Raw genomic sequence first — 26,151 nt, 5'->3', positions numbered from 1 at the left:
TGGGGGAAGGGGAGGGAAAGTCACTAATAAGAATGCTATTGCAAACATGCAAGTGGCCTTCTGAATGAGAAATTAGGAGTCAGACTGGCAGAGCCCACAGGGAAGGAGGCTTATAAAAAACAAAACAAAACAGAACATACAAACAAACAATACAAAAACAATGTAATGCTCTGGTACGTCAGAAAAAAAAGACAATGAATAGCCTGTGTTCTTGAGTTTCCAGTAGCCTGTCCCTTAATGAAGCCAAATGAGCTCAATCCATATTAAGAAAAATAATACGGGACAATATCATAATCAAATTCCATTGTACTGACAAACTTTGGAGTAAATGTTTACTGAAGAAAAATTCACATTACTTAAATGCCATTTTTAAAAATCTCTCAGAATCTATGTGATTCTCAGAAAAAGGAGAAAATGACACTTCCTGAATTCACTTTTTATATCCTCTCTTGATATTCTTCTAAGGTAGGTGATAAATTAGAACTTCAACAGAAATTGGCTTCATTATGTTTTAAGTTTGCCTTTTGTTAGAAATCTGAAAACTGACCTTCTTCAGTAGTACGAACTATTTTAGATTCACTATCCATTCCTTGGAACTCATTAAAATATGGTCGAACTTTAATTTCATAAGTCACCCCCTTTTTCAGGTTGACTAAGACAGCGCTTCTCTCGGTTGGGACTTTGGCATCTAAATTCTGCCATGCTGATGTAGCCTGCAGGCCTGAAGTCTGACGATACATCACTCGATAGCCTTGAATAAACTGGGGCTGGCGATCAACCTGAAAAACACAGCATAAAACCAAATGGAAACATTTTAGATATGACAATGAACCCATCCTCATTTCTCTTGTACCTATTTCAGTCTTCAACTCTCATCTGGGTGACACCACTGCTTGGTAATTTATCTTCCTGCTTCTTGTATCCAATTCCAGTTCTGAATTCACATGGCCCTCAAGTTATTATTCCCAAAATGAAGAGTGGAATAACTCTCTCTCCTGTTTAAACTACTCCATAGTATCTAAGATATCTACTTAGTTAATTCAAATTTCTTAAAGTAGCACAAAGGTCTGATAAAGCCCAGACCTGCTGATTTGTCTAGCTTCATTTCTCATCTGTCCGTCCTCTTTCTATATTCAACAGTTCCCATTTTTATGAATGGATATGTAATGTGCTGCTTCTCAGGAATTTCCATTCTTATCTTTTGTCCATTCACTAACGTCTTTACTCACTCAAAACCTTTCTTGAACTCCTACTAATCAAGTTACTGGTCAAACTACATTTGTAACTAATACACATTAAAAAATGCTGTGAATGAGATGGACAAGGAGCTAGGAAAACCTAGAGTAGAGAAGAAGTTGACAGAATCAGGAAGGTGAGAAAGCATTTCCCTGAAAAAGAGCAAGTGCTGGGATCTGCAAGGAAAGTAGGATCAATTATTCCTGAGGAAGAAGTGTAGAAACAGCATGTATAAAATTTCTATGGTGGGCTGCCTGGGTGGCTCAGTAGGTTTAGCATCCAACTCTTCATTTGAGGTCAGGATATGACTCCAGGGGCGCGGGTTCGAGCGCTGCATCAGACTCCATGCTAAGTGTGGTGCCTGCCTAAGATTCTCTCTCTCTCTCTCTCTCTCTCTCTCTCTCTCTTTTCTCTCTCCCTCCCTCTGCCTGCTCATGCACATGCTCTCTCCTCTCTCTTTCTCTCTAAAACAACAAGCAAAACAAACATTCCTATGGCTGGAGGAAGTATATGAGAAGACTGGGAATTGTGAAGCTAGAGCATCTGTTTTAAAGGAATATGAAGGGGCATCTGATTGGCTCAGTCAGTTGAGTGACTGACTCTCAATTTAGGCTCAGGTCATGATCTCACAGTTTGTGGGATCGAGCCCTGCATAGAGCTCTGTGCTGACAAATGTGGAATCTTGATTGATCCCCTCTCTTTCTCTCTGCCCCTCTTCTGTTTTCATTCCCTCTCCCTCTCCCTCAAAATAAATAAACTTTAAAAAGGCATATGAAAAACTCCTACCCACTAGCAAATTATTAAATGAAAGACTTTAATTAATTTACCAGTTTCTAGCTCCTTGAATAGACCCACTATTGGCACAATTTGATAACTTTCTTGATCCTTTCATTCACTTAAAAGTACAGAGAATAAGCAGCTGTTTTGAATGAAAATCTGAAATTTTGACTCTGAAAACTCATACCAAATAAAAATTTGAAGAAGCTCTATTGTTCACTCATAATAATTACATGAACACTGAATACATAAAAAATGGAACCTACAAATAAAACATGTTCTCCTTATACATTTATTAAGCAATCTATATTGGAGTTTCACCATTGTTTCATTTTCAGGGAGAAGAGGATTTTTAGCTTTTTAAATATTTTTAATGACATTTTTAATAAGAATTGCTTGGTTTAAAAATAACTATCACAGCACCTTCTTCAATTAATTTTCCATAGATTATAGTTTAATAGCCATATTCTAAGAAGCCTTTAACTTGACATATTTCACTGTCAAATAAAGTATAAAACTTAATGGAGAAGAGATGGAAGGACCTCATTTCAGGAAAAGTTGAGAGAGAAGAAATAGAGAAGGTGAGAAGGAAAATGGTTATTTCAACTTTTTAAAAACTTCTTCATCCAACTATTAACACATGAATAAAAGGTATTCCCTTATGTATTAACTTCTAACATTTATTTTTTAGTTGCTGCATTTAACAATTATCTTTAAGTGAAAGCAGAAAATTTTAAAACACAGAACCTCAATCAAAATATAGTGGAACAAAGGGGCATTTTTCTATATTTAGAACGTCCAAGCTAGAGAGTCCATGAAACTGGCGGGCTGAACATATGTGTTTCTATGTCTAGCTAAGTCTTAACAACTTCTTTCATCCACCTCCATCTAACCCTCAAAGACTTTCTGGAATTAGTGCTATACTCATATGAGATTATGTCAAGAAAAGTTATCCCAGCTCTGATGCCAAAGCTCATGATCTTTGAATCTTTATCCATGCTTGGTGTTTGCACCAACAGGCATAATTTTTGAAGCGCAGAAGTTGTTCTGACACTACAAACAAGGCAACTCAAAAGCAAAAGTTAAATTGATGAGAGCCAAAGAGAGATGTCTTTAATCAAAACTGTCAATGTTCAAAAATTCCTTGCAGCATATGTTAAAACAACATTAAGCAGGCATTTTATAAACTTCTCTGCATTCGCTTTAGGTGAATTTATATACTGAAAGAAAGACATAACTCACAATAATAGCTTGTTAATACTGAAAGAAGCAAGCTGTGTTTTTAGGAAGAACATTAAGCAGCTGTTTCCAGATGAAGAGAGTGTGTAAATCAGGGTAAATTGGTTTTATCCATGTTTGGTTTTCATTAATTAAGTGTTTTAGGGACTTTATGAAGCTAATGTTTACTACACAGCATCGCCTTGCTCACTTCAGTGTACGTTGCGTTTAACCAGTATATTCTCATGGCCTGCTTAATAACTGAATAGTTTAACTTGGTTTTGTGCAGTTGCAATATTCTTTTCAGAAGAAAATTTGTTGTTACAGGTGGAAGCAGAAATGAAGATGCCGAACATTACCTTTAAAAAACTAGGTGGGATTTGTATTGGATATGTGTTCTGTACCACCGACTTTTAGAGCACATTTTGACAGGTGGTCATTTTCAAGTTAAACCATATGCTTGTCACTGATTTTATTAAAATTCTGTTTATAAGAAGGAAGATTTTCTTTAGAGTTGATGATAATCAGAGTCCGGCCACAAAACCATGGGTTTACAGAATTTTAAAAATTTGTGTTTTCTGAAGCAGGAATAAAAAAGCGTTGTCTTCAGGAAAAAGTCAAAGGATGAAGCAAGTTTCCATCTTCCAAGGAAGGTCCCAAATGAGCTACAATTCAGCCTTTTAAATTTTCTAAGCCTCAGTTTTCTTTTCTTTTTTTTTAGAGATAACTATTGTTTTATTTATTTATTTTTTTTTATATAACTTATTGTCAAGTTAGCTAACATACAGTGCATATAGTGTGCTCTTGGCTTTGGGAGTAGATTCCCGTGATTCATCACTTACATACAACACCCAGTTGAGCCTCAGTTTTCTTAATTTGCTCAAATAATATTCATATTACATGGGTCCAGATACAATTAAATGGCTATTATAAGTTAAAGAATTTTGTAAGTTGTACAAAATGCACAATGACAGAGCACCCTTGTTAAGTTAGGGATATGGTAAAGACAAAAAAAGGTCCATATGTGACCCTCAAATCAGCATGCCCATAAATGTGTGAGATGCTTACCACCATCTTTTCAATTAAAAAAAAATCCATCTCAATTGAAAATGCAAAGTGAATTTTCTTTCGTGAGCTAAGCCTGCTAAGTGGCTGATCTGGATTAAGCTGAGATCTGAAATTCTAGTTTGCCAATGCACACTTTCAATTTCAGTAGCTGTGATGTTTAAAGGGCAAAGGATCTGTGGTTCTTTTTGTCCTTGAACAAAAACAAGACAGACAGACAGACACACACACACACGAATAACTGTTTATGAAATAAGAGATTTATTGCTATTTTCTTTGTGAAACTTTCTTTTTCTTACAATTTTTGCCTACCCTCATTATAAGAGCAGTCATCTTTAGAAAGCACCCATTACTAACTACTGTTACTTCAAGATTAGCCTTGGTAAACCACGTCAGCTGGCCTCCAAATCTAAATACATGGGTTGGGGGATATATTTCTCTTCTGTAATATCACATCTGTAATTCAGATACTAACAGTGTAATAATTTATTTATTTATTTTTATTTATTTATTTTTTAACATGAAATTTATTGTCAAATTGGTTTCCATACAACACCCAGTGCTCATCCCAACAGGTGCCCTCCTCAATGCCCATCACCCACCCCCCCTCCCTCCCACCCCCCATCAACCCTCAGTTCATTTGCAGTTTTTAAGAGTCTCTTATGGTTTGGCTCTCTCCCTTTCTAATTTTTTTTCCCCTTCCCCTCCCCCATGGTCTTCTGTTAAGTTTCTCAGGATCCACGCAGTGTAATAATTTAAAGAACGTATACATTTAGCAGTTGAAAATATGACATGGAAGTAAAACATTTGGCTATAATTTATTTAGCAACTGACCCCTCCCCCATTCTGACTTTATTTCATTAAAGTTACCTCTCAGATACACACTTACCTCATGTGTAACTACTGATTCGTGGGGAACAATACCCTGTGATATAACTGAACACTTTCTTTTTTAAAACAAAAATAAAAATGTATTTAAACAACTGATCTGATCATTCAACAGACAGTAATTGAAAGGGCATTCTGTAATAGATGCTCTGCATCATTTCACAAAAATGAAAAACATGGACTCCAGACTCACAGAAGTCAAACTCATGAGAGAGAAAGATATGCAAACTAATAATGACAAGCTTCGTGGGACACAGAGATGAATATGACAAGGTTCCTCTCCTGGAAGAACTCCCAGACTACAGACCTGCAATTTTGATCTAATTTGATTTATTCTTTTAAACTCAGTGACTTTTAAAGTGATTAACTTCATAAACATAATGACTTTGATTCTTACTCAAATAATTTCTACATTTAGAAGCAGCTTAAAAGAAGTCCTTTCAAAACTCCCCACAGAGCTGAAACTTTCTCAATTGAGATTGAAGAAAAATCTGCTTTAAAAATACAACTATTTGCTTGGCTTTCTAGTTTTATATTTGGCCAAAGTTACAGAGAGATGGAAGAGTCATGTCAGATACTACCCTTCCTGTGCCACTGGAAAAATGATGAAGTCATTATGTTCCTTCCATGGGAGTAGAAGAAAAGAAATCATTATACACAGAAAACAGGATAAGTCTATGCAAAATAATGTTAAAAATGGAATCAGAAACAATGTAGTCTTAAATAATTATTATATACTTAGTTTTACTGTTGTTGAAGTGTTATCCACTTTTGTACTCATAGGCCAAAGTTTTGATCATGTGATCTGGCTTAAGAAGTAACAAAATGTCCCCATCTAGGACCTAATGCCAAATCAATTCCACCATTAAAAGGTAGGCCTTCTGAATATATATTTGTCTACAGTTTATCTTTAAAGTAAAAAAAAAAAAACACACACACACACAAAAGTATATTTAAAGTAAATAAATTCTAATCCTATTTTTACAGGTGTGGGATATTGGGAATATTGTTCAACCTGAATACATTGGCTTCCTTTTATAAAGTTATAGAAGTACACTAGCCAGCCTTAAATGTTATTTTGGGTTTTCCTGTTCTAATATGATAATGCCTTCATATTTCCCCATATAGTTGAAAATAAGTGGTGATGCCTTTTCTGGTGCCTGAAGATAGAGTTAATCACTTCTTCTTTGATTGAAACCTCTCTATAGGGTACATATATGCCTGTTATGGCTCTTATCCCTGTCTATTGTCATTAAGAATTTCCATGTTTTTCTCAAGTAGATTTGTGTTTTTTTGATAGTTCTCCACCAGATCTAGTATAAAATTGGCCCACAAAAAGTGTTTGTTGAGTTGGATTTGTTCAATGGATTTATTACTGAGGGGACACTGGAATAATTCTCTTTAATGTTACTTTATACTTCAAATATAATTAAGAACTGATGAAACATAACCAGTTTTCCTTTCTCAGCTCCCTTTTTGATGGAGTTGATAAACGGTTATTTCCCTAAAGAAACATGGACTCTAAAAGCGGATGGTGAAAATCCAATTTCTTCTTACTTAGTCATTCTTTTACTACAACAAAAAAGCAATAATAGTGACAAAATTATAGTCTCCCAGTTAATATCAAAATTAAAGTAAAAATTTTGTAAGTATCTGTAACTCAAATGTCCATTACTTATACAATACGCAAGATCTATCACAGACATAGAGGGCTTAAAGAAGTTGTGGTCTTCTAACATCCTGATATATTATGGATTTTTAGAGGTTATAATAGAGAAATCTTAGATATAAATAAGACGTTGGCACTAACTATGTTATGCACAGGGAAGAACATTATCTGGCTCTTCTCAAAACACAGACACATACATAGATACAAACACATATACACAAATGTTAGTATTCTCTAATATGACTAATGTGGCTATTTTTATGCTATTTGTTGTTTTTACTCTAGTGGCTACCAAGTGATCAAAACATTTTGCATTTTATATAACAGTGGGTAGGTTGACATTTAACAATGATGGAATTGAATATTCCTAACTTATACTAACATATCAACTTGCTTCTTAAAATCCATTACTTTCTTACTATATATGTCCAATTATTAAAATCATATTCATGTTTTGGTGCTGCTACTTGAGATTCGGCTAAAAGAATTTACAGATAATTTATTTAAATTCAGAAAGTAACTCGGTCAAATTAAAAATTTTTGTGCTTCAAATGACACCACTAAGAAAGTCAAAATCAACCCACAGAAAAAATATTTATGGACAAAAAACATTTACAAATAATATATCTGATAAGTGGTTTGTATCCAATATATAACAAGCACAAGTCTAAAATAAGGACAAACAGCCCAACTTAAAAATGAGCAAGGAATTTGAACAGACATTTCTGTAAAGAAGATATACAAATGTTCAAGCACATGAAAAGATGGAAAACATCATTAGTTATTAAAGAAATGCAAGTCAAAACCACAAAGATATTCCACTTACACCTACTAGAATGGTTATAATAAAATAGAAGATAACAAGTGTTGAGGAAGTTGTGAGAGAAATTGGTGAGCATGTGGAAGAAATGAACTTTCAAGCATTGCTGGTGAAAACAAAATGGTACAACCACTTGTGAAAACATTTTGGCAGTTGATCCAAATGTTACAGAGTTATCATTTTACTCAGCAATTCCTAGGTAGATACCAAGAGAAATTAAAACACATGAGAGAAATGAAAACATATGTCAACATGTACTCCAATGTTTATGGCCCCCTCGTTCATAGTAGCCCCAAATGGAAACAACTGAAAGGTGCATCAGGCAATGAATAAACAGAGTATTTGATGTATCTGTGTGATGGAAAGGAACAAAGTACTGATACATATATTACAACATGTTTGAACCTGGAAAACCTGACACTGAGTGAAAGAAGCAGGACACAAAAGACTACACATTGCCTGATTTCATTCATATGAGAGGAACAGGCACGTCTACAGAGGCAGAGAGTAGATTGGTGCTTGCAAAGGGCTACAGCAGGGGGAATGGAGGAGGCACTCCCAACGAACACAGAGTTCTTTCTATTTTCAGATGATGAAATGTCCTAAAGTCAGATTTTGAGGATGATTGCACAATTCTGTAAATAGAGTGAAAACAGATCTGCACACCCTAACTCTGATAGGTTAATTATATCTCAGTAAAGCTTTTATTTATTTATTTTTTTAACGTTTATTTATTTTTGAGACAGGGAGAGAGAGAGCATGAACAAGGGAGGGTCAGAGAAAGAGGGAGACACAGAATCTGAAACAGGCTCCAGGCTCTGAGCTGTCAGCACAGAGCCCGACGCGGGGCTCGAACTCACGGACCGCGAGATCATGACCTGAGCCGAAGTCGGACGCTTAACCGACTGAGCTACCCAGGTGCCCCTCTCAGTAAAGCTTTTAAAAAATAAGATGAAATACATCATAGTTCTATTGCATACTATCTTACTCTTCCATTCTATTGAATATTTTTCTTTTTTACCATTGATTCCACCTTGATTTAAATGATGAGGGCTTCTATTGCTATTTGTGTGTTGATTCATATTTTCCTTGTTTGATTTGTTTTCTCAAAGGAATAAAAGAAAGTGCCATTAATACCGCCTTTGAAACTTACCGTCCACGTGACTTGAACAGTGGTGGGAGTCAACACAACTGGAGTATGGAGACGGACAATGACATCTCCCAGTTCTTTCTGTACTTGTCTATGGTCCACTCCTTGTGCTGGTGGGCTGATATCTACAGAGATAACCATTCCCAATAGTTAAAAATTCATCGTAGAATTCCAATTTGTATTGTATAAGACAATATTATAGGTCATTAGGTCAATAATTGCAGAGGAAAAAATTGAAACCTTTATTGACAAACAACACAACAACAACAACATTAGAGCATATTTATATACATACCACCCAGGGGCTAGGACATAATTTGAGAGATGATATTTATCTTTCCTAAAACAATATTAATAAAAGTGTTCATAATCTCTTACTCCCTTCAAATACATTGTTGTGGAAGATCTATTATTTGCTTATTAAGGAATAAAGTATATGCCATAAGACTTCTTTAGGAACATGAGTTTTCTATAGACGTTGGCATATGGAAGGACTTTCCTGAGTAGTTAACGGAGCAATATCTGAAAACTGCTGTTTAGGAATTTGTTTAATCCCTTGTCCCAATTGGAAGACTGTGTGTTCTTACTCCTTGACCTATTCTAGACTGGAAGCATGGAAATAACATAATCAGGGGAAACTGAGAAGTGAATTATGTCACCAATGGTTAACAAAGTGAGTGAAAGAAGGGAAAATGCCCCTCACCCTCCAAATTCACAAAAATATTTTGCTGAAAAAAGTAGAATACTGATAAACTGTTCTAGAGTAATCAACTTTGAGCAGGACTTCAATATCTGACAAATAAAAAAGGAATTCAGCTGCTTTTGGGAAGTGATAAGAAAGAGGAGAGGGAAAAATCACTGCAATATTTAGAATGATATACTCTCAGCCATATATTGTTTGGCCCTGTATCCATCATTCATATAATACTACTCTATTGTTCCATACAATGGTTTATATCCTATGTGCCATTAAGAAAAAAACTAAGATAAATTACAGACATTCAATTCATCGAATTGATATCACAGACTAAATTTCACACATACTCAAATCAACTGCTTTAACTGGTGCACAGCAATATTAAGTTGAATTGTTTTTCCTCCAACTATTTTCTTTTTTTTTTTCCAACTCTCTTTCAAGGAAGGAGTCTAATTTGAAATAATTCATTTTTAATCCTGTTTTCTCCTATTTTCTCAGGCCACAATACAACACTCTTGCAAAAATATTTTAAGTGCATATCTCAGTCATAACTTAAATTGGGTACACTAACTTAAATTGGGACATCAATAGTGAAGGGGGTGAGGGTTATAGGCAAAATGGGTGACGGGGAGTGGGAGGTACAGGCTTTAGTTATTAAATGAGTAAGTCATGGAATAAAAGCTATAGCATAGGGCACATAACCACCAGAAAACAAATTGGTGGTTGCCAAATGGGAGGGGGATATGGATGAAATAGGTGAAGGGGAATGAGTACACATATTTTGATGAGCGATGAGTAATGTATAGAATTATTGAATCATAATATTGTATACGTAAAACTAATATAACACTGAATGCTAATTATGTTCAAATTTAAAAATAAATTAATATATATTTTTTAAGCCACAGAATAGGGAACATAGTCAATGATGTTATGATAGTGCTGTATGGTGACAGATGGGTAGCTACTCTCGTGGTGAGCATAGCATAATACAGAGATGATGGCTCACTATGTCGTACACCTGAAACTAATGTAACATTGTGTGTCAACTATACTCAAAAAAATTCAAAAAAGAAAATAAAATTCTCAAGGATCTTAGTATGACTTGGAAGAACGCATTAATTTGGCATTAACATTTGGTATATAATTAAAGTGTTGCCTTTATTAGTATTTGGAATTTATATCAATAATTTACAAACTTGATTATAATTAAAACAGGATTAAAATATCTTGGAACTCTTCTGCTGTTTTCCAACCCTCTGTACCAATCTGAGTAAAGCACAAACTTATCTCATGACTCAGGATATATATTGGCTGCTATTATCTGGAATATGTAAATGTAAATAATAAAAAAAATTAGTGAAAAAACCAGGACATTAATATTTGGGAACTACACTTTGGTGATTTTCTCCCCAGTTCCAGTGTTTTTCATCCTTAACATAAATAGCATAACTAGTTTTACTTCATTTAGGAAAAAAAATATTAATAATATTATATGAATAATATTGACCTTTGCTGTCATATCTATGGTCTCCTGTGATATTGATAGGACAAGTATTTGCTGCCTTTCTAAAATAAAAGATTTCTAAGTTCTATGGTACTTAGTATCTTTAAGTATATTTAAAAACATCTTTAATATCTTTAAAAACAATGTGAATATCTTTAATATTTTAAAAATAAGAGCTCACACAGCAAAGTATTCTTTGAAAAGAAGTGCTTTACTGAATGCAAAGCTGCTAAAAGTATGATGTCAAAAAAATGATCCTGCCATTCAGACACAAAACATGAGTTTTCCTATTAAATATCTGTTAAGAGAACATAAGTCTTTTGCTCTATGTAGTCTCTCAACTGGAACAAGCCAGATCACAAACAACTTTTCATTAATCTTTTTTGACCTTTTCACCAAGAAGTTATTTTATGAGTCAAGATTTAGTGTCTGGCAGTTATGGAATGATCAAGAAGGTCTGCCGGATATAATCACAGCAAGAGTCTCCCCCATCCTGTTATCTTCCACCTTTCACTGCAACTGCACACAAAAACTGACTCTTTCTCTCTACACTAGTAAAAATGACCTTGTTACTGTAATTTCTTGAGTGAAAACCATATATGTCTTCAAGTTCAATAATTTAATTTACTCATTAAATCCAGACACACTAAAGGAGACTGGATCTAAGGAAGGTAAAATATAACCAGTTTCAGATCTTCAAATTCCTTGTTGTACTTTTTCTTTCTCTAGAGACAGGTTCTTTACCTACAGGCCCTTTATCATCATGGAAAATTAATCACATTCCTGCTTAGAGAACAATAGCAAAGTGGCATTCCCTCCTCCCTTGACTGTCATCATGTCAGCAACGTTACAAAATCACGTGGTGACTTTATTTCACTTGATTCCTTGGCGCCCTTCTCTGTTATAATAGCACGCTAGTTACTATCACTGAACTACATTGTAATTATAATAATATTTTTATGGCTGTATGGTGCTTTTCATTGCATAAAAATACTACTTTGAATTATATCCTGTTCAAAGCCTTTTACAAATAAGAAATAATTAACCCTTTCTCAAGAACCCTGTGGGAAGTAGGTTGTAACAAATAATAAAGCCATAGTGTCTGCTTTATTATTTCCAGCTACTACTAGTAGGAAGGGAAATTGTAATGCAACATCCTGTATTAACCCCTAGACTTCATGACATCTTAATTTGAAGAGACAGGCTAATAAAGATTAGAAGAAAAACTTCAGTTTTGAGATTATAATATGCTGGGTGTTTTTTTTTTGAGTTTTTATTTAAATTCCAATTAGTTAACATACAATGTATATTAGTTTCTGGTGTACAGTAAAGTGATTCAACACTTCCTATACAACACCTGGTGCTCATCACAGCAGGTGCATTCCTATATCCCCATCAGCTCTTTTACCCATCCCCCCACCTAGCTTCCCTTCAGTAACCATCAGGTTATTCTCTATAGTTGAATCTGTTTCTTGGTTGGCCTCCCTCTCTCTTTTTTCTTTCCTTTGCTTGTTTGTTTTGTTTTGTTCTTTAAATATTTTTTTTTATTAGCCAAAAGAATCACATACCTCACAAAGAAAACTTGATTTACTCCTTTCTGAAACAAATTGCTCCTTTAACCATCTGATAAAAGACACTATAGGGATGCTTGTCAAAGTTGACCAAACATCACCTGGAGAGCACCTTACCACAGACTGCGGGGCTGCACCCCCAGAGCTTCTGAACTGCGGATCCAGAGTCTGCCTTTCTAACATGGTCCTAGGTGATGCAGATACTGCTTCTGTAGGAACTACACCTGGAGACTCTCTGCACTAAAAACAGAATTCTTGAACACTGCGAGTAATGATGATATCCTTATCTGGGCATTGTATCCATTAAAGATCAGTTTTTTGCTATTGCAAAATTAGTTTCGAAGGCGGCACATGTTTCCTCCCTTTGAAATATGGTAAAGCCCTAACTTAGGTGATTTACTCTTACTATGTATATGGACCCAATTATTTTGTTTATCTTTTACTAAACAGACCCTGACAATTCCCAGAAGAGGACACACTCACCAAGGTGAACAGCAAGTTCCTTTCTCCTTCCCTGGATCAGGTCTAATGAATCACTGTAATAAGTGATCAGACACACGTATCTTTCCTCACACAATCCCTTTGTTCTCAAAGATCTGCTTAATGCCTCCTTCCAGAACCAGTCATGTTTACAGCTATTGAAATTACCTTGTGTGCGCACAGGATCTGACATCGGGCTCGGGTCGCTCAGACCTTGGGGGTTGATTGCTCTGACCATGAATAAATAGATCGTGTTGGGCCGCAGGCCTCTCACTGTAAAGAGGGTGGTCTTCACATGGTTTGCCACTGTCTGCCAGCTATTGCTCACAGATTGGCTGAAACATGAACAGGACTTTCATTTAAAGAACTGTCTTAAAGGTATCGGAAATGGAGTTGGGCATCAATGACAAAAGTTAATGGCTGAAAATTAAACACACACACGCACAACACTTGAAGTGTTAAGCCCAATAAATGAAACATTTGGATGATTTCTGTTTATTCAACAACAAAGCCGAGCCCACCTAACGGAAGTGCCATGCACAACAAAATTAAACTCAGCCCAGGAGATGTGACAGCACTTTGCTAATGCACAGCAGCCCACTAAATGAATACCTGTAAAAGGAACAGAGGCCAAGATCACAACATCAAGTTTATACAATAAATATGGTCCTCGTAAATGTATATATATATATACCTTGAAAAGAATTAACCTGTAGAAAGAATAAATGGACTACAGAGTAAATTATGCCAATACATTTTCCTGTTACAAGGTGTGTTTTCTTTTGCATCAATTCCACATGCAATATTATAATAGAGCCTTCTAAAACTACATATCTGTAAAAGAAGAAAGGAAGCACGTAAGGAATATTTTCCCTTGGTCACATTTTTAATAAAATTGTACATTACATAGTACTGTGATTTCTTATCTTCAAATGGTGAAATACCTCTGAAAATATGTGTGGAAACCCCTTAGCAGCCACTTACAGATGGGATGCCCATTTAGAAAACTTTGTCTAGAGACAAATGCTGTGTTTGTTCATAACGAGAAGAAAATTGTGATTTTTCAGGGCCGACCATTTACTTTTCAGCAGTTCTTATATATTAAAGCATGAAAATTATAGAAAAATAGTATTTTGAAAGTTGGACATGACATATTTATTGATCATTACCTTAAATAGATTAGGGAAGCCTAAAATGAAAGTAATGATTTGTCCTAATGCTTGAAAATGACAGTGGCTATCACTATCTTTATAAAGGCAAATCAAAGCACATTGAAACAATGCAAACTTCATTTTCTCATTTGTATAAATATTTTATTAAGTTTTCATGGTGATTTTATCATGACATTTGCTAATTTATAGTCTATATCCTTATGTTGATGAAATTTTTTTTTCAAATAGCAATTGGGCATATCTTTGTTTTAGCAACCAGAAGTGCACGGAATCAATTCCGTAGCTGTAGTTTTTCATTTTTAAGGCATATCCAATTAATGTATTAAAATATAGAGCAAAAAAACAATGGAATGACTTTAAGTTCTGCTTTAATTATTAGGAAGCAAGTTTCCAGGGTTCCATGCCTCAATAAATATGCAGAACTTAAAAAATGTCTGTGCCCAATTGAATTACTTTCTGCCTAGTTCTAATGACAAAAATCTCATCTTAAATCTTTACAATGGTCAGGGTAAAGAAGGGATCTATATGATTATGTCATGAGCTAGATCCCCATAGGCTTAGGCACGGGTAATGCATAATTTAATCCTATAATCAACTTATAAATGAAAGAATAACAACAACAACAAAAAACTAGAGTATATCCTTGAATAAATCAGATATAAAAGATAAGTACTGAAAATGCACTGGTAACCATGTTCTTAAGATAAAACAGCAGGATAGCTCACATGAGATTTTAGGATATAGGAGCTAAAGCAAAAACCCATGGAGAAAAGAAAAGGAAGTGTCCCATACCTGAAAGCTTCAATGATATATGCACTTGCTGGAAAGGCTCCAGGGGTACCTGGTTGCCAGGACAAGGTGACACTGTTCTTAGTAACATCAGTGACCTGTGGTTTGGATGGTGGCCCTGGCAGGTCACTTAAATCATAATTTTTACTGATTGTTGCTCCAGAGTCTATAGAGGACAAACAGAAAATGCTTCGTTCCTGATTGCATATACTGACATAATACTTAAAAACAGGAAAAACAGTCTGTTAAAGAAATTGACCTAGACAATGAGCAGTTCATTTTCATGAATCAAAAGTATATAAATGAATATTTGCTTTTCCGACATGTTACCAAATGCTTACTTTCACATAAGCTCTAGAATTGCTTATTCTTCAGAGATAATAAATACACTTATCAAGGACAAAAAGCAAGAAAATCTCTCCCCTTAACTATATCAGACTGCATATATGCAATGTTTTGTGGAGGAATTGAAAAGTGGCATACGACTTAGTTTTTACATTCAATGAATTTAAAATCTGAATCTGAATTCTGAATCTTCAATTGTTATTTGGTAATGAGCCAATCACTAAAATGGACTCGAGTTTTCTTCTGTTAAGGTAATTCCCAAGGACTCACCAGTCACATCCAGCACAGCACTCCAGGAAGTCTCCCCACTTGAACTTGTAGCCACACAAGTATAAGTACCAGTATCAGAAATCTAGTGTGCAAGGAAGGGAGAGAATTCAACTCTTTCAATTAATTTGTATTTCGTCAATCTCAACAAGGTAATATTTAATTTCTTAAAATGTGGTGTGTTATTTAGCTGTCAAAATTATTCATTAGAATGAATAATAGGTACACATAAAATATTAAAATAAACTCATATAATATATTATTTTATTCATAAAAGGAATTCAATGATTTTTTATTATACTTCTACAATTAAATGTTATTTGTCTGGTAAACTCTCTTTGACCCTCTTGCCTCCATGGTAATGCCCTTATCTTTGTATAACTCCAATTTATAATGGGGCTTCGCTGTGTGAGAGTTACATGCGGGCAACTCAGGACAGAACTTTTCAGAACCTTATAAATATTCAGACATGAGAAATGCAAAGCTGTCCTCTCTATCTCCAATACATTACGTTTCAATGGAGAAAATGTACTCAGGAGTAAATAAGCACTGACATAACACGGGGCTGACTTTTCTTTTTTTTAAGACATGGAGAAAGTGAAGAAGGAAAACACACACACACACACACACACACACACACACACACACAAAACCTAAGCAACTAAATCTCTCCCCATAAATAAATTAGTATTCACTTATATTTAAGTTGGAGTAGTGTGACAGAGAATGAAATAAAGTTGTATCATTAAAAACCAAACAAACCATGTCTATGGAATCATTGCACTTCAGAGCTGAAAGGGACCATGCAAATAACTCATTCATAACTCTTTAAAGCGTACTTAAAAATTGCCATTTCATCGGTCACTTAAACTGTTTTTGTTATTCATTTGAAGAGTGGCAAAAGATTTTTAAAGTAGTTGATAATACAATCAGTTTGATCACCAAACTGAATGAGGCAGGCCATCTGACATAAGATTAAAATTCTGTGATAAGGATGAGTCTAATTGTTGATGAAATCTGAGAGTTCATGGAATATACCTGCTGGGTTCAAAATGTAAGTGTATTGGTGACTCAACCTTCCACAACTAAGTCTCAGGTAAATTATTAGTGCATGGATGTTACTGCTGTGCCACTGTTTTAATTGATTTTAAATGTCATTATGTATTGTAACTTGAGTTTCAAAGTGCTCATCATTCGAACGGCACATCATTCTTTGCCATGTTATCTTCATACAATTGTCTTCTATTATACAGAAGGATGATGGGGGATAGCCACTGTAGAAAGAGCCATTCTTTCAAATGTGGCTGTGCATGCATTATAGTCATTAGAAATCTCTCCATTTAAGAAGCATCACTCACAAACTAAATATAATGAGCCAAGGTTGGATTTTAATGTGATGTTCATTTGAATATGGTCTGTGAAAGAGTAAAGAATTTGCATTTTATTATAGCTGTTGAACTAAAATGTAGCACTTGTTATTATGTGCAAATGCTAAAATAAGTGTATGTAGGTAATGCTTCTTAACTACATCTCCTTGTCATTGTGTAGAGACACGGTCTGACATTAGCTGTGGTAGGTAGGTTTTAATGAGTATGGGAATATTCTACTTCTCGAAAGACACAGATTCAGTTACCAATTAGCTGGACTATGAGAATACAGTGTTCATCACATTATTTTTCCCCCCTTGCATTAAGTACCAGAAAGAAGAAAGAAAGAAAGAAAGAAAGAAAGAAAGAAAGAAAGAAAGAAAGAAGAAAGAAAGAAGGAAAGAAAGAAAGAAACGGTGAGACACAAAGGAATATGACCTAGAGAAACCCTCTCTTGACTATACAAATAAAGCACATTTTTAGCTCCCTTTAAAGACAGTCATTTTACAGAAAAAGAACAACATTTTCATACTGGAGTTTATCAAAAGCAATATCTGAAGCTGAAATATCATTGCTAAAAACTCACTCCTGCATTACCATCATCACCACTACATTCATTTTTATTCCTTTAACTTTAAATATTTTCTTTTCAGGTACTTTATATCTCTTCTATCCTTCTCTCTTTATCTTTAACCAAGTGCTTTAAAAAAATTAATGTGCTGGCACACTCTATCACCTGCTTTTCTCCTCATGTGGTTGGCTGTCGACAAGCCTCCAGGAGCTTGCATCCCAGAGAGACTGCTCAGAAGCCTGTCACAGGGCTCGAAGTTTGTTTGACATCATCAAGCACCTACCTTTAATTGCTTCTTTCAAACACTACTGGGGATCTTGACTATTCAAGCACACCCTTTAATTCAGCAGTACAGTGAAAATGCATTAACCTCCATGGCCCAAGACTGACTTTAGCCCAAAGAGAGAGGTTCAAGTGTTTACTCAAGGAGAGTTGGCATTAATTTTTTAATAACTCCCATTTGTTCAAAGAAGGTTAACAATTAATTTACTATCAATAAAAAGGCTAAAATCTGTACTAATTTACTTTTCTTTTAAGTTAATTTGACAGTATTTTTCTAGTTAAAGTGATAATTAATGCTTATGTCTTAAAATGAAAATGAAAAAAAACTATATATTAATGTTATTAACAAATACACAAATTAACAAAAGTTTGTGTGTTTGTGTATGTACATACTGCAAAAAGAGTTCTTCCTTTTTTGTATATGTCTGTGTGATACACTGATAAATACCAAATTAAGAAGTGATTGTAAATATACCTGTATTTTAAGATAATAATCCATGTTGTAATTGTTTAAAAATACATGCTACATAAAATATTTTATCTTCTTCTCCTAGTTTCTGAATGGGAAAATTCAGCATTGTTTTTCCCACTTTTTTTTTTACCTTGGTTCTACTTAAAAATTTTTTGTTTGTTTAACATTTATTCATTTTTGAAAGGCAGAGAGAGACAGAGCACGGATGGGGAGGGGCAGAGAGCGAGGGAGACACAGAAACAGAAGCAGGCTCCAGGCTCCGAGCTATCAGCACAGAGCCTGATGCAGGGCTCGAACTCAAGGACCGCGAGATCATGACCTGAGCCAAAGTTGGCCACTTAACCAACTGAGCTACCCAGGCACCCCTCTTGGTTCTACTTAGATACCAGATTCTACTAATTGTTCATCCACCAAATAATTTTTAATTAATTTTTGTTCATGCACTATTGTATCTTATTTCTGGTTCTCATTCACAATCTTTTGATTTTTCTAGCATGTTCTTCTATTTTAGTGTAGTGATTGCCACATGGAGGGGAGGCTGTCTACATTTTGTTGAATGAAGTGAATATACTTGTAGAAGGTGGGTGGTCCCCATGATAACATCCAACTGGTATTCACATCTTGTATAATCAAGTCCTCACCATGAATGTGTGTGGGAACTGTTGACTTGCTTCTGGACAAAAGAATACAGCAAGGGTGATAGGATGTCACATTTGTGATGCATAAGATGTCACATCTTATGCTACATAATATTATAATGCCTGTCTTGCTAGAAGGCTCTGTACTTTCTTGAGTTTCAGGGAGCAAGTAGTCATAATGGGAATATCAGTACGGCAAGGAACTAAAGGCAGCCTTCAGTAAACAGCAAATAAGAAGCTGAGGTAATCAGTATGGTAGCCATAAGAAACTAAATGCTGTCAACAATCATGTTGCTCAGAGTCAACCCTATCCCCAGTCAATCTTCAGATGAGACCACAACCCTGATATCTGATTGTAACTTTGTGACACCTGGAAGTAGAAGACCCGGTTAAGTCATGCCCAGACTCCTAACCCCACAGAAACTATGAGAGTAACTCTATGTTCCTTTAAGCCTTTAAATGTTTGCTAATATTGTTAAATAGCAGTAGACAGCTAATACGATATTCAGAAATAGGCATTTGAGTTGCTTCTGAAGTACGTTTAACATGTTAAGTTGGCAGGAATGGTCATGCTCTAGCACATCATCTTCTGTTAAAAGAACAACAATGACTTGTCCTTGCCCACAGGTTTAAATCTATCCTCCAGAGCAACTTAACCAAAAATGTAAGATTTTCCACCCACTAGCCAAAGCCGCCTTTTATGTAGTCAATCTTACCTCTAGTTTTTTCCACATAATACTTTGGCCAAGCCAACTTATCCACAATTCCTTGAAAGCTTCCTTTATTCAAGAGAGTAAATCAGAAGCAATTGACACTTTCCAATTATAAATATCCTATTACTATAATTAACTTCATGTGTTTAAGATTTTTAGCTTTATCATTTGGATAAGTGTGAGCTGGGATGAAAGAATAAAAAGTTTCTAGGTCTGTTATGAACTTATCACCAACATAAGGACTTTCCTTCTAATTTCAATTCATCATTTGTAAAATAAGATATAACATGGCCTACCACAAAAGGTAGAGCAACTGTACTAGTCTGTGAGATTTTAAGTTCACAAAGCAATTTTTCCCTAGGGTGATACTTATGCGGAAATGAAGATCCAAATACAAGTCAAACATTACTTACCCGTAAATTCTTAATCTGCAATGTTCCTTGTTCTTGTATAGTTGCTCTTGGATCTCTACCCAGAAAAGTAAATCCCTCCTTTAACCAGCTAATTACAGGAAGAGGGTCACCAGTTGCTTTACATTTCAGTAACGCTGTACCATCTACTGCTAGTGTTTGGTTGGCCGGGCCTTGTAGAATTATGGGTGGAGGTCTATCTGTCAAAACTAAAGGATACGAATATTTTCAGGATATTTTAACTTCTAAGAAGTTATATTATATGATTAGATGTGAATTACACACATATTATAATTTATTCAGCATATTCTTTATCCATTATGTATTTATCGTCTATATATACTATACATACATTATACTTACTGAGGACATACTATTATTTGTAACTAACTCTGAATTACCTATCGTAGATGACAATGAAATAAATTCTGACATTTTAGTATTGTTGAAAGTCTTAATCATATTGAAATTAAAATTAAAATATAGAGAGTTCATGGCAGTTATTCATAAAATGTCCATTTTGTCTCTTATAGGCATATTTAAGAAAGTCTGTGGAGTGTCATATGGGTATAAACAATTTTTACTTTTGCTTTTATTATAAATATATGCATAATACATAATATACACCTTGCTGTATTTATATAGATTATGATATTTTGGTTGATGTTAAGTTACTAGGTATAAACACTTTATTTCCAAGACTATGACACTGGGAGTTAGAGTACAGTAATCCAATTTGGATGACATGATTTTACTATTCCTTAGAATTAAGCAAAGAAATCTATTTGTACTATATTTACGGTATGAAAAAATAGCGTTTTCATTTCAAATAAGTGTTTACCTATATATCAATTTCTATGTTCATCTGGGTAAAATTTATACAATATCATAAACTTCTAGTTCAGTGTTTTTTAAAAAATATTTTGTAGCAGTATTTGCAGTGCCTTTGGAAGTATTTCATAATGACTTAGGAAGTATATCAGAATGTATAGTATGATTTAAATGGGTGATACAAATAGGGAGTCAATTGGATGCAAACTTTCATCCAGAACTCATTAGAACACTACATAATAAAGCTGACATGTCCACCCATGTCCAAGTGAGGCTTTCTTAAGAGAAAGTTCTGTATTCAGCATAGAGTTTGGTTAGCTACCCAAAATATTTATGTATGTTTCTATTACATTTATGATATAATTACCAAAAATCTTTATATCATATATAAACACAAACTTCCACAGAAAGGAAAAAAAAAGAATGGTGGATTTTAATGATCTGATGATTGCTAAGCAACTATGAAGAGAAAGTGGCTTTGAAGAAAGTAATCTTGTGTTAAATGTACGTAATCAAAATATCATTTTGCTCATTAATACTCTAATATTCTTAGTCCACAGCTTTCATGAATAATAGTTTATATGATTAGCTATTTCCCAATCCACATGCATCATATTTACTATTAGAATTCATGGTTTGGGGGGAAAAACATTAAATTAACCAGCACTTTTATAGCCTACCATGAGAAAGCCAACCAATTTTAATTGAAAATAGAAGTTATGAAATAGATCCACTGCATGTCAAAATACAGTGGATTTTCAATCACACTAACACTACTACCTCAAAATATATATTACAATGTGTGCTTAGGTCTGTGTGTGTATGTGTGTGTGTATATGTAAATAAATATATATTTGTAAATGTACACATATACATAAATATATATGTATGTAACAACCTTATAAAAACCTAAGAAAACAATAAAATTTTGTTTGCATATTATTTGTAAAGAAAAATTAGAACCAGTTATTTCCTGATTTTCTTGATCAAATTCTTCATTTTTTAAAATTTTTTTTCAACGTTTTTGATTTATTTTTGGGACAGAGAGAGACAGAGCATGAACGGGGGAGGGGCAGAGAGAGAGGGAGACACAGAATCAGAAACAGGCTCCAGGCTCCAAGCCATCAGCCCAGAGCCTGACGTGGGGCTCGAACTCACAGACCGCGAGATCGTGACCTGGCTGAAGTCGGACGCTTAACCGACTGCGCCACCCAGGCGCCCCTAAATTCTTCATTTTAAAAATACATAAAATAATCTTCAGATAGTGTGAAAATACGATATACACCAATACTGACTCATCTAGCAGTAACTGCACAAACTGATATTCAAACTGAATATTCATGGAAATTACTTTCTTTATGGGTCATAAATAGAAGGCCAATTCACAAAATATTATAAATGATTTCTAAATTTAATGAGAAAAATGGGTTTGCCTTACCAGGGTAGAATCTATTTATTCAATTTTAAATATTCCTACTCCTTTGTTTCAATTTAAATATCTCTACAGAATTCAGGTAACTTCTTAGGGCCTGTTTTTATTTTTATATCCCTGAAATCATTAGATACAGCCAAGAACATCTAATTAGTTTCTTTCTTTTTTATTGCTCAAATGAGTAGCTCAAAATCTTTTTAATGAATTTGATCAATAAAGTAATTGAAAATCTCCTGGCCAGAAGGAATTTTCAGTTTCAAAGATGTTATGCGTGAGAGATGACCACAGGTTTCCATGACACTGAGGTCAAAGGTTAAATGAACATTTAGGGTTTCCAGTGATCTGTGAACAACTCCACGGTTTTCTCTAACTATGCATTATAAATCCTCAATAAACCATTCATATAAGATCATGGTGTGACATTTATTGTCAATATAATATATAAATACATTTCTTCTTTCCAGTCCCTTTAGATTCTATTGGCTCTACTCAGAATTCTCATTACAATTTTCTCATTCTCTGAGATACAGAGCAAAAGAAAAGAAGAAATGAACAGTGCCAATGAATTAATGAGAAGGTCTTCTAAAACGATATTTTGAAATTCAAGTATATTGAAGCATCTTCATTCAATCTATAATCAGTAAAATTATCACTCAACAGAACATTTCATCACCATTAGCAATCTCATCTTATATGAACACTTGAGTTAAAAATACTTCCCAGAAAGGAGTTTAAGTGCAAAAATGTAGCAACAGAAACATCTCTATGGATGTTTTGCTTGTTTCTCTGAACACAACATACGTTTTTATTCTACACTGGAATTTCAATTGACTCTAAATTGCCCTGGGTCACACCCTCCAAAAAATGTTCCAAATGAAAATGATAGCTCATGTACCATTAAATTGTTAACCAATCTGAAAAATTCAAAACTATGAATAGAAGCAAAGTCATCAGCCAATGTGGCAAGTTAATATTAAGAAACAGTTATTTATAATAATAGTGTCTGTGTGTGTGTGTATGTGTTTATGTCTTGAAGTTAGAGTTTTTTTTACTGTCAAAATCAATAACTCTATACCTTCATTCAATGTTTTTGCAAAAGGATCTTCACTTTGTGATTGCTTACTTAAGTAAAAATCAATGTAGGAATTAATATTCAAGCCAGTTGTAACAAAATGTTCACAGTCATTTCAGTCATCAGGTTTAAACTTGTTTATCACTCTTTTACTTTGAACCTCAGAAACAAAGCTAGAATAACTACTGTTCCATGAGATTATGTCATCAACCAACACCAGGAAAATAAAAGTCTTCCTTTTCATTGCATCGGACATGATTCGGAATATCTGTCCTATCAATCGGCTCTTCTAATTCATCAATTTTGCTTTCTAAAATATGGTTTGCCTTTTACATAACAATTTCTTTATTTAGAAATGTTTTAGAGTCTGTCCTTTGTAAAATAATATAAGCAGCTAGATTAACGTGGAGGTCTTCAGGATTATGTTTGGAATCTCTTTTATATATATCATATATATATCATTATATATATCATATAATATGATATATATCACATATATATCATATTATATGAGATATATCACATATATATCATATTATATGAGATATATATCATATATATATAAAACAACTTAGGCTATGGCCAGAATATCTTGTTTTCCCAGTATATGTACCTGGATATTTTTGTTAATGGTAGAAAATATATGGACTTTAAAAGGATGAATAATTATCTTTTATTTCTTTTAAAAAAATACATAGGTATTAAGGTTCAAAACTCTTGCCCATATAAAGGAAGAATTTCTTAGCATTGTTACTCTTGAACCTGACTTCTTTCAGTTTCATGACAGGTCTCTGCAACATCAGCAGGTACAGCTATTAATGACTGAATGTTCCCTCGGCCAATGTTTGTCTGTTCCATTCATTCCTATTCCTAACATGGTGCTGAATCAGGCAATATCATGGACAGATATTTAAAAAAATATTTCCTTTCTATTAATTTTAAATTACCACATAATATACATGTAAGTTTGATTTATAAAAGTGCATCAAATTTCATGAGCAGAGAAGGAAGAAAATCAAAGAGGTCACAAACCAAAATTCTTGAATCTCAGAAGTCAGCATCAAGGGAATATAAAAACCTCACAAACCTCAGAATATAGGAGAACAAGAGAGAATTTTTGTTTTAGTCATCACAGAACAAGGCTTAAATTCATACTCAGGATCAGGAAGTATCTAAAACTGCCTACCTATCAATTGTGACAAATAAGCAATCAGGGGAGAAAAAACAGATTATGAAAATCGCTATATTTTTTTCAACTATCACTATAAATGTAGCCGTTTCAGTTAAGATTTATAGTACATATGTACAAATAAAAAATAACAATTTTAGGATCCATCAGTAGTTTGGAAGGTATTTAATTAATTTACCTTAGTGAATGAATAATTAAAAAGTCATAGGACATTATAATGTGATTAGCTAACTGAAAATTCATCTGTTTCCATTGATAATATTAAACATGATATCTCTTCCTCTTTCATGAAATAAAATTATTAATGTCCATCAGAAGCAATCATGTCAGCATAAGACTAAAAACATATACAGATGACATTATACACACGAAGTACGATGTCATTTATTTAAAATAAGGCATCATTCTATTTTTAAGAATAAAATAGATAATCTTTGATATTCTTCTTTGGGAAAGCAAATGGTATTAAATCAAGGAGAACTAGAAACTGTTAAAAATGTTATTTTACCTAGAGTTAAACTTAGAAGATAAGCATTCATTTACATAGTTAGCAACCCAAAAATTTCACTTGGTTAAAATGGATCTTGAAATAAAAAGTACTATTTTCCTAAGACAAATCAAACAACAATATCGCACCATCAGTAACTTCCAGTTGAGCTTTTGCTAAAATGCTTCCAGCCACAGTTAGGGCCTGGCAGATATAATAACCCGCGTCTGATCGCTGAATGTTGGTTATTGTGAGGTCTCCAGTTGGCGAAACAGAGCATCTACTGTTGGGTTGCTGGGGTTGGTTTGGGAAAAGCAAGTTCTGTGGAAGAAACACAATCTCATCAATATCTTTTCCCATTCAGGAGGACAATTACATTAACAATGGCTATTATGATTACTGGAATATTGTTGGGAAAAGAAAATAAAGTTATTATAAAAATATGGTGTTGAAATGACTAAATGACACATAGTGTTTCACTGGGAACTTTTTCCAAATCATGCAAAAATAACATGCTCTAAGAAGTCAACATGCTCTATTCTGAAGGAATAATCCTTTAAAATACCTGGATCTTTATCTTAACCATTTACTCTCTCCCTGACTTACTGCTAGTTACTCAATATCTTTGAAACATGATTTACTCATCTGTAAAATGGGCATAATAATGACTCTCATCAGACATTGTGATGATGTGGAATGTAACTTAACTATGCATGTGAATTATGAACTGCATATTACTAAGGAATGCAAAATCGATTTCCACTTATCATTTTGAATACTTAATGTAATTATCTGAATTTCTCATAAAGGTATTCAAAAGGGTGTGGCCGAGACTGACAGAGAGAGACAGCCAAATCTTCTCCTGCTGTAAGATTTCTGCAGATTGTAACAGGTTTTTTAAAAATATTTATTTTGAGAGGGGGGGGAGGTAAAGAAAAAGGGAGTAAGAGAATCCCAAGCAGGCTCTGCACTCTTAGCACAGAGCATGATGTGGGGCTCGATCCCACCAAATGTGAGATCATGACCTAAGCCAAAA

The 26,151-nt window shown here is 34.2% G+C and overlaps 1 protein-coding gene across 17 annotated transcripts in view; it reads right to left on the bottom strand.

Moving 5' to 3' along the window:
* Positions 1 to 26,151, bottom strand: part of ROBO2 (roundabout guidance receptor 2) — a 601,494-nt gene that overhangs the window by 81,084 nt on the left and 494,259 nt on the right. For all 17 annotated transcript variants that reach the window (XM_053220676.1, XM_053220671.1, XM_027077544.2 and 14 more), the window contains 7 exons: positions 25,265 to 25,436; positions 20,108 to 20,313; positions 15,655 to 15,736; positions 15,043 to 15,205; positions 13,247 to 13,413; positions 8,827 to 8,948; positions 548 to 779 (listed from right to left, as the gene is read on the bottom strand). In XM_053220676.1, the coding sequence (XP_053076651.1) occupies positions 548 to 779; positions 8,827 to 8,948; positions 13,247 to 13,413; positions 15,043 to 15,205; positions 15,655 to 15,736; positions 20,108 to 20,313; positions 25,265 to 25,436 (1,144 nt within the window). The remainder of the gene's footprint in view (positions 1 to 547; positions 780 to 8,826; positions 8,949 to 13,246; positions 13,414 to 15,042; positions 15,206 to 15,654; positions 15,737 to 20,107; positions 20,314 to 25,264; positions 25,437 to 26,151) is intronic.

The sequence above is a fragment of the Acinonyx jubatus genome, chromosome C2 (assembly GCF_027475565.1).
Source record: "Acinonyx jubatus isolate Ajub_Pintada_27869175 chromosome C2, VMU_Ajub_asm_v1.0, whole genome shotgun sequence".
NCBI lineage: Eukaryota > Metazoa > Chordata > Mammalia > Carnivora > Felidae > Acinonyx > Acinonyx jubatus.
This window is presented reverse-complemented; position numbering and strand designations above follow the sequence as displayed.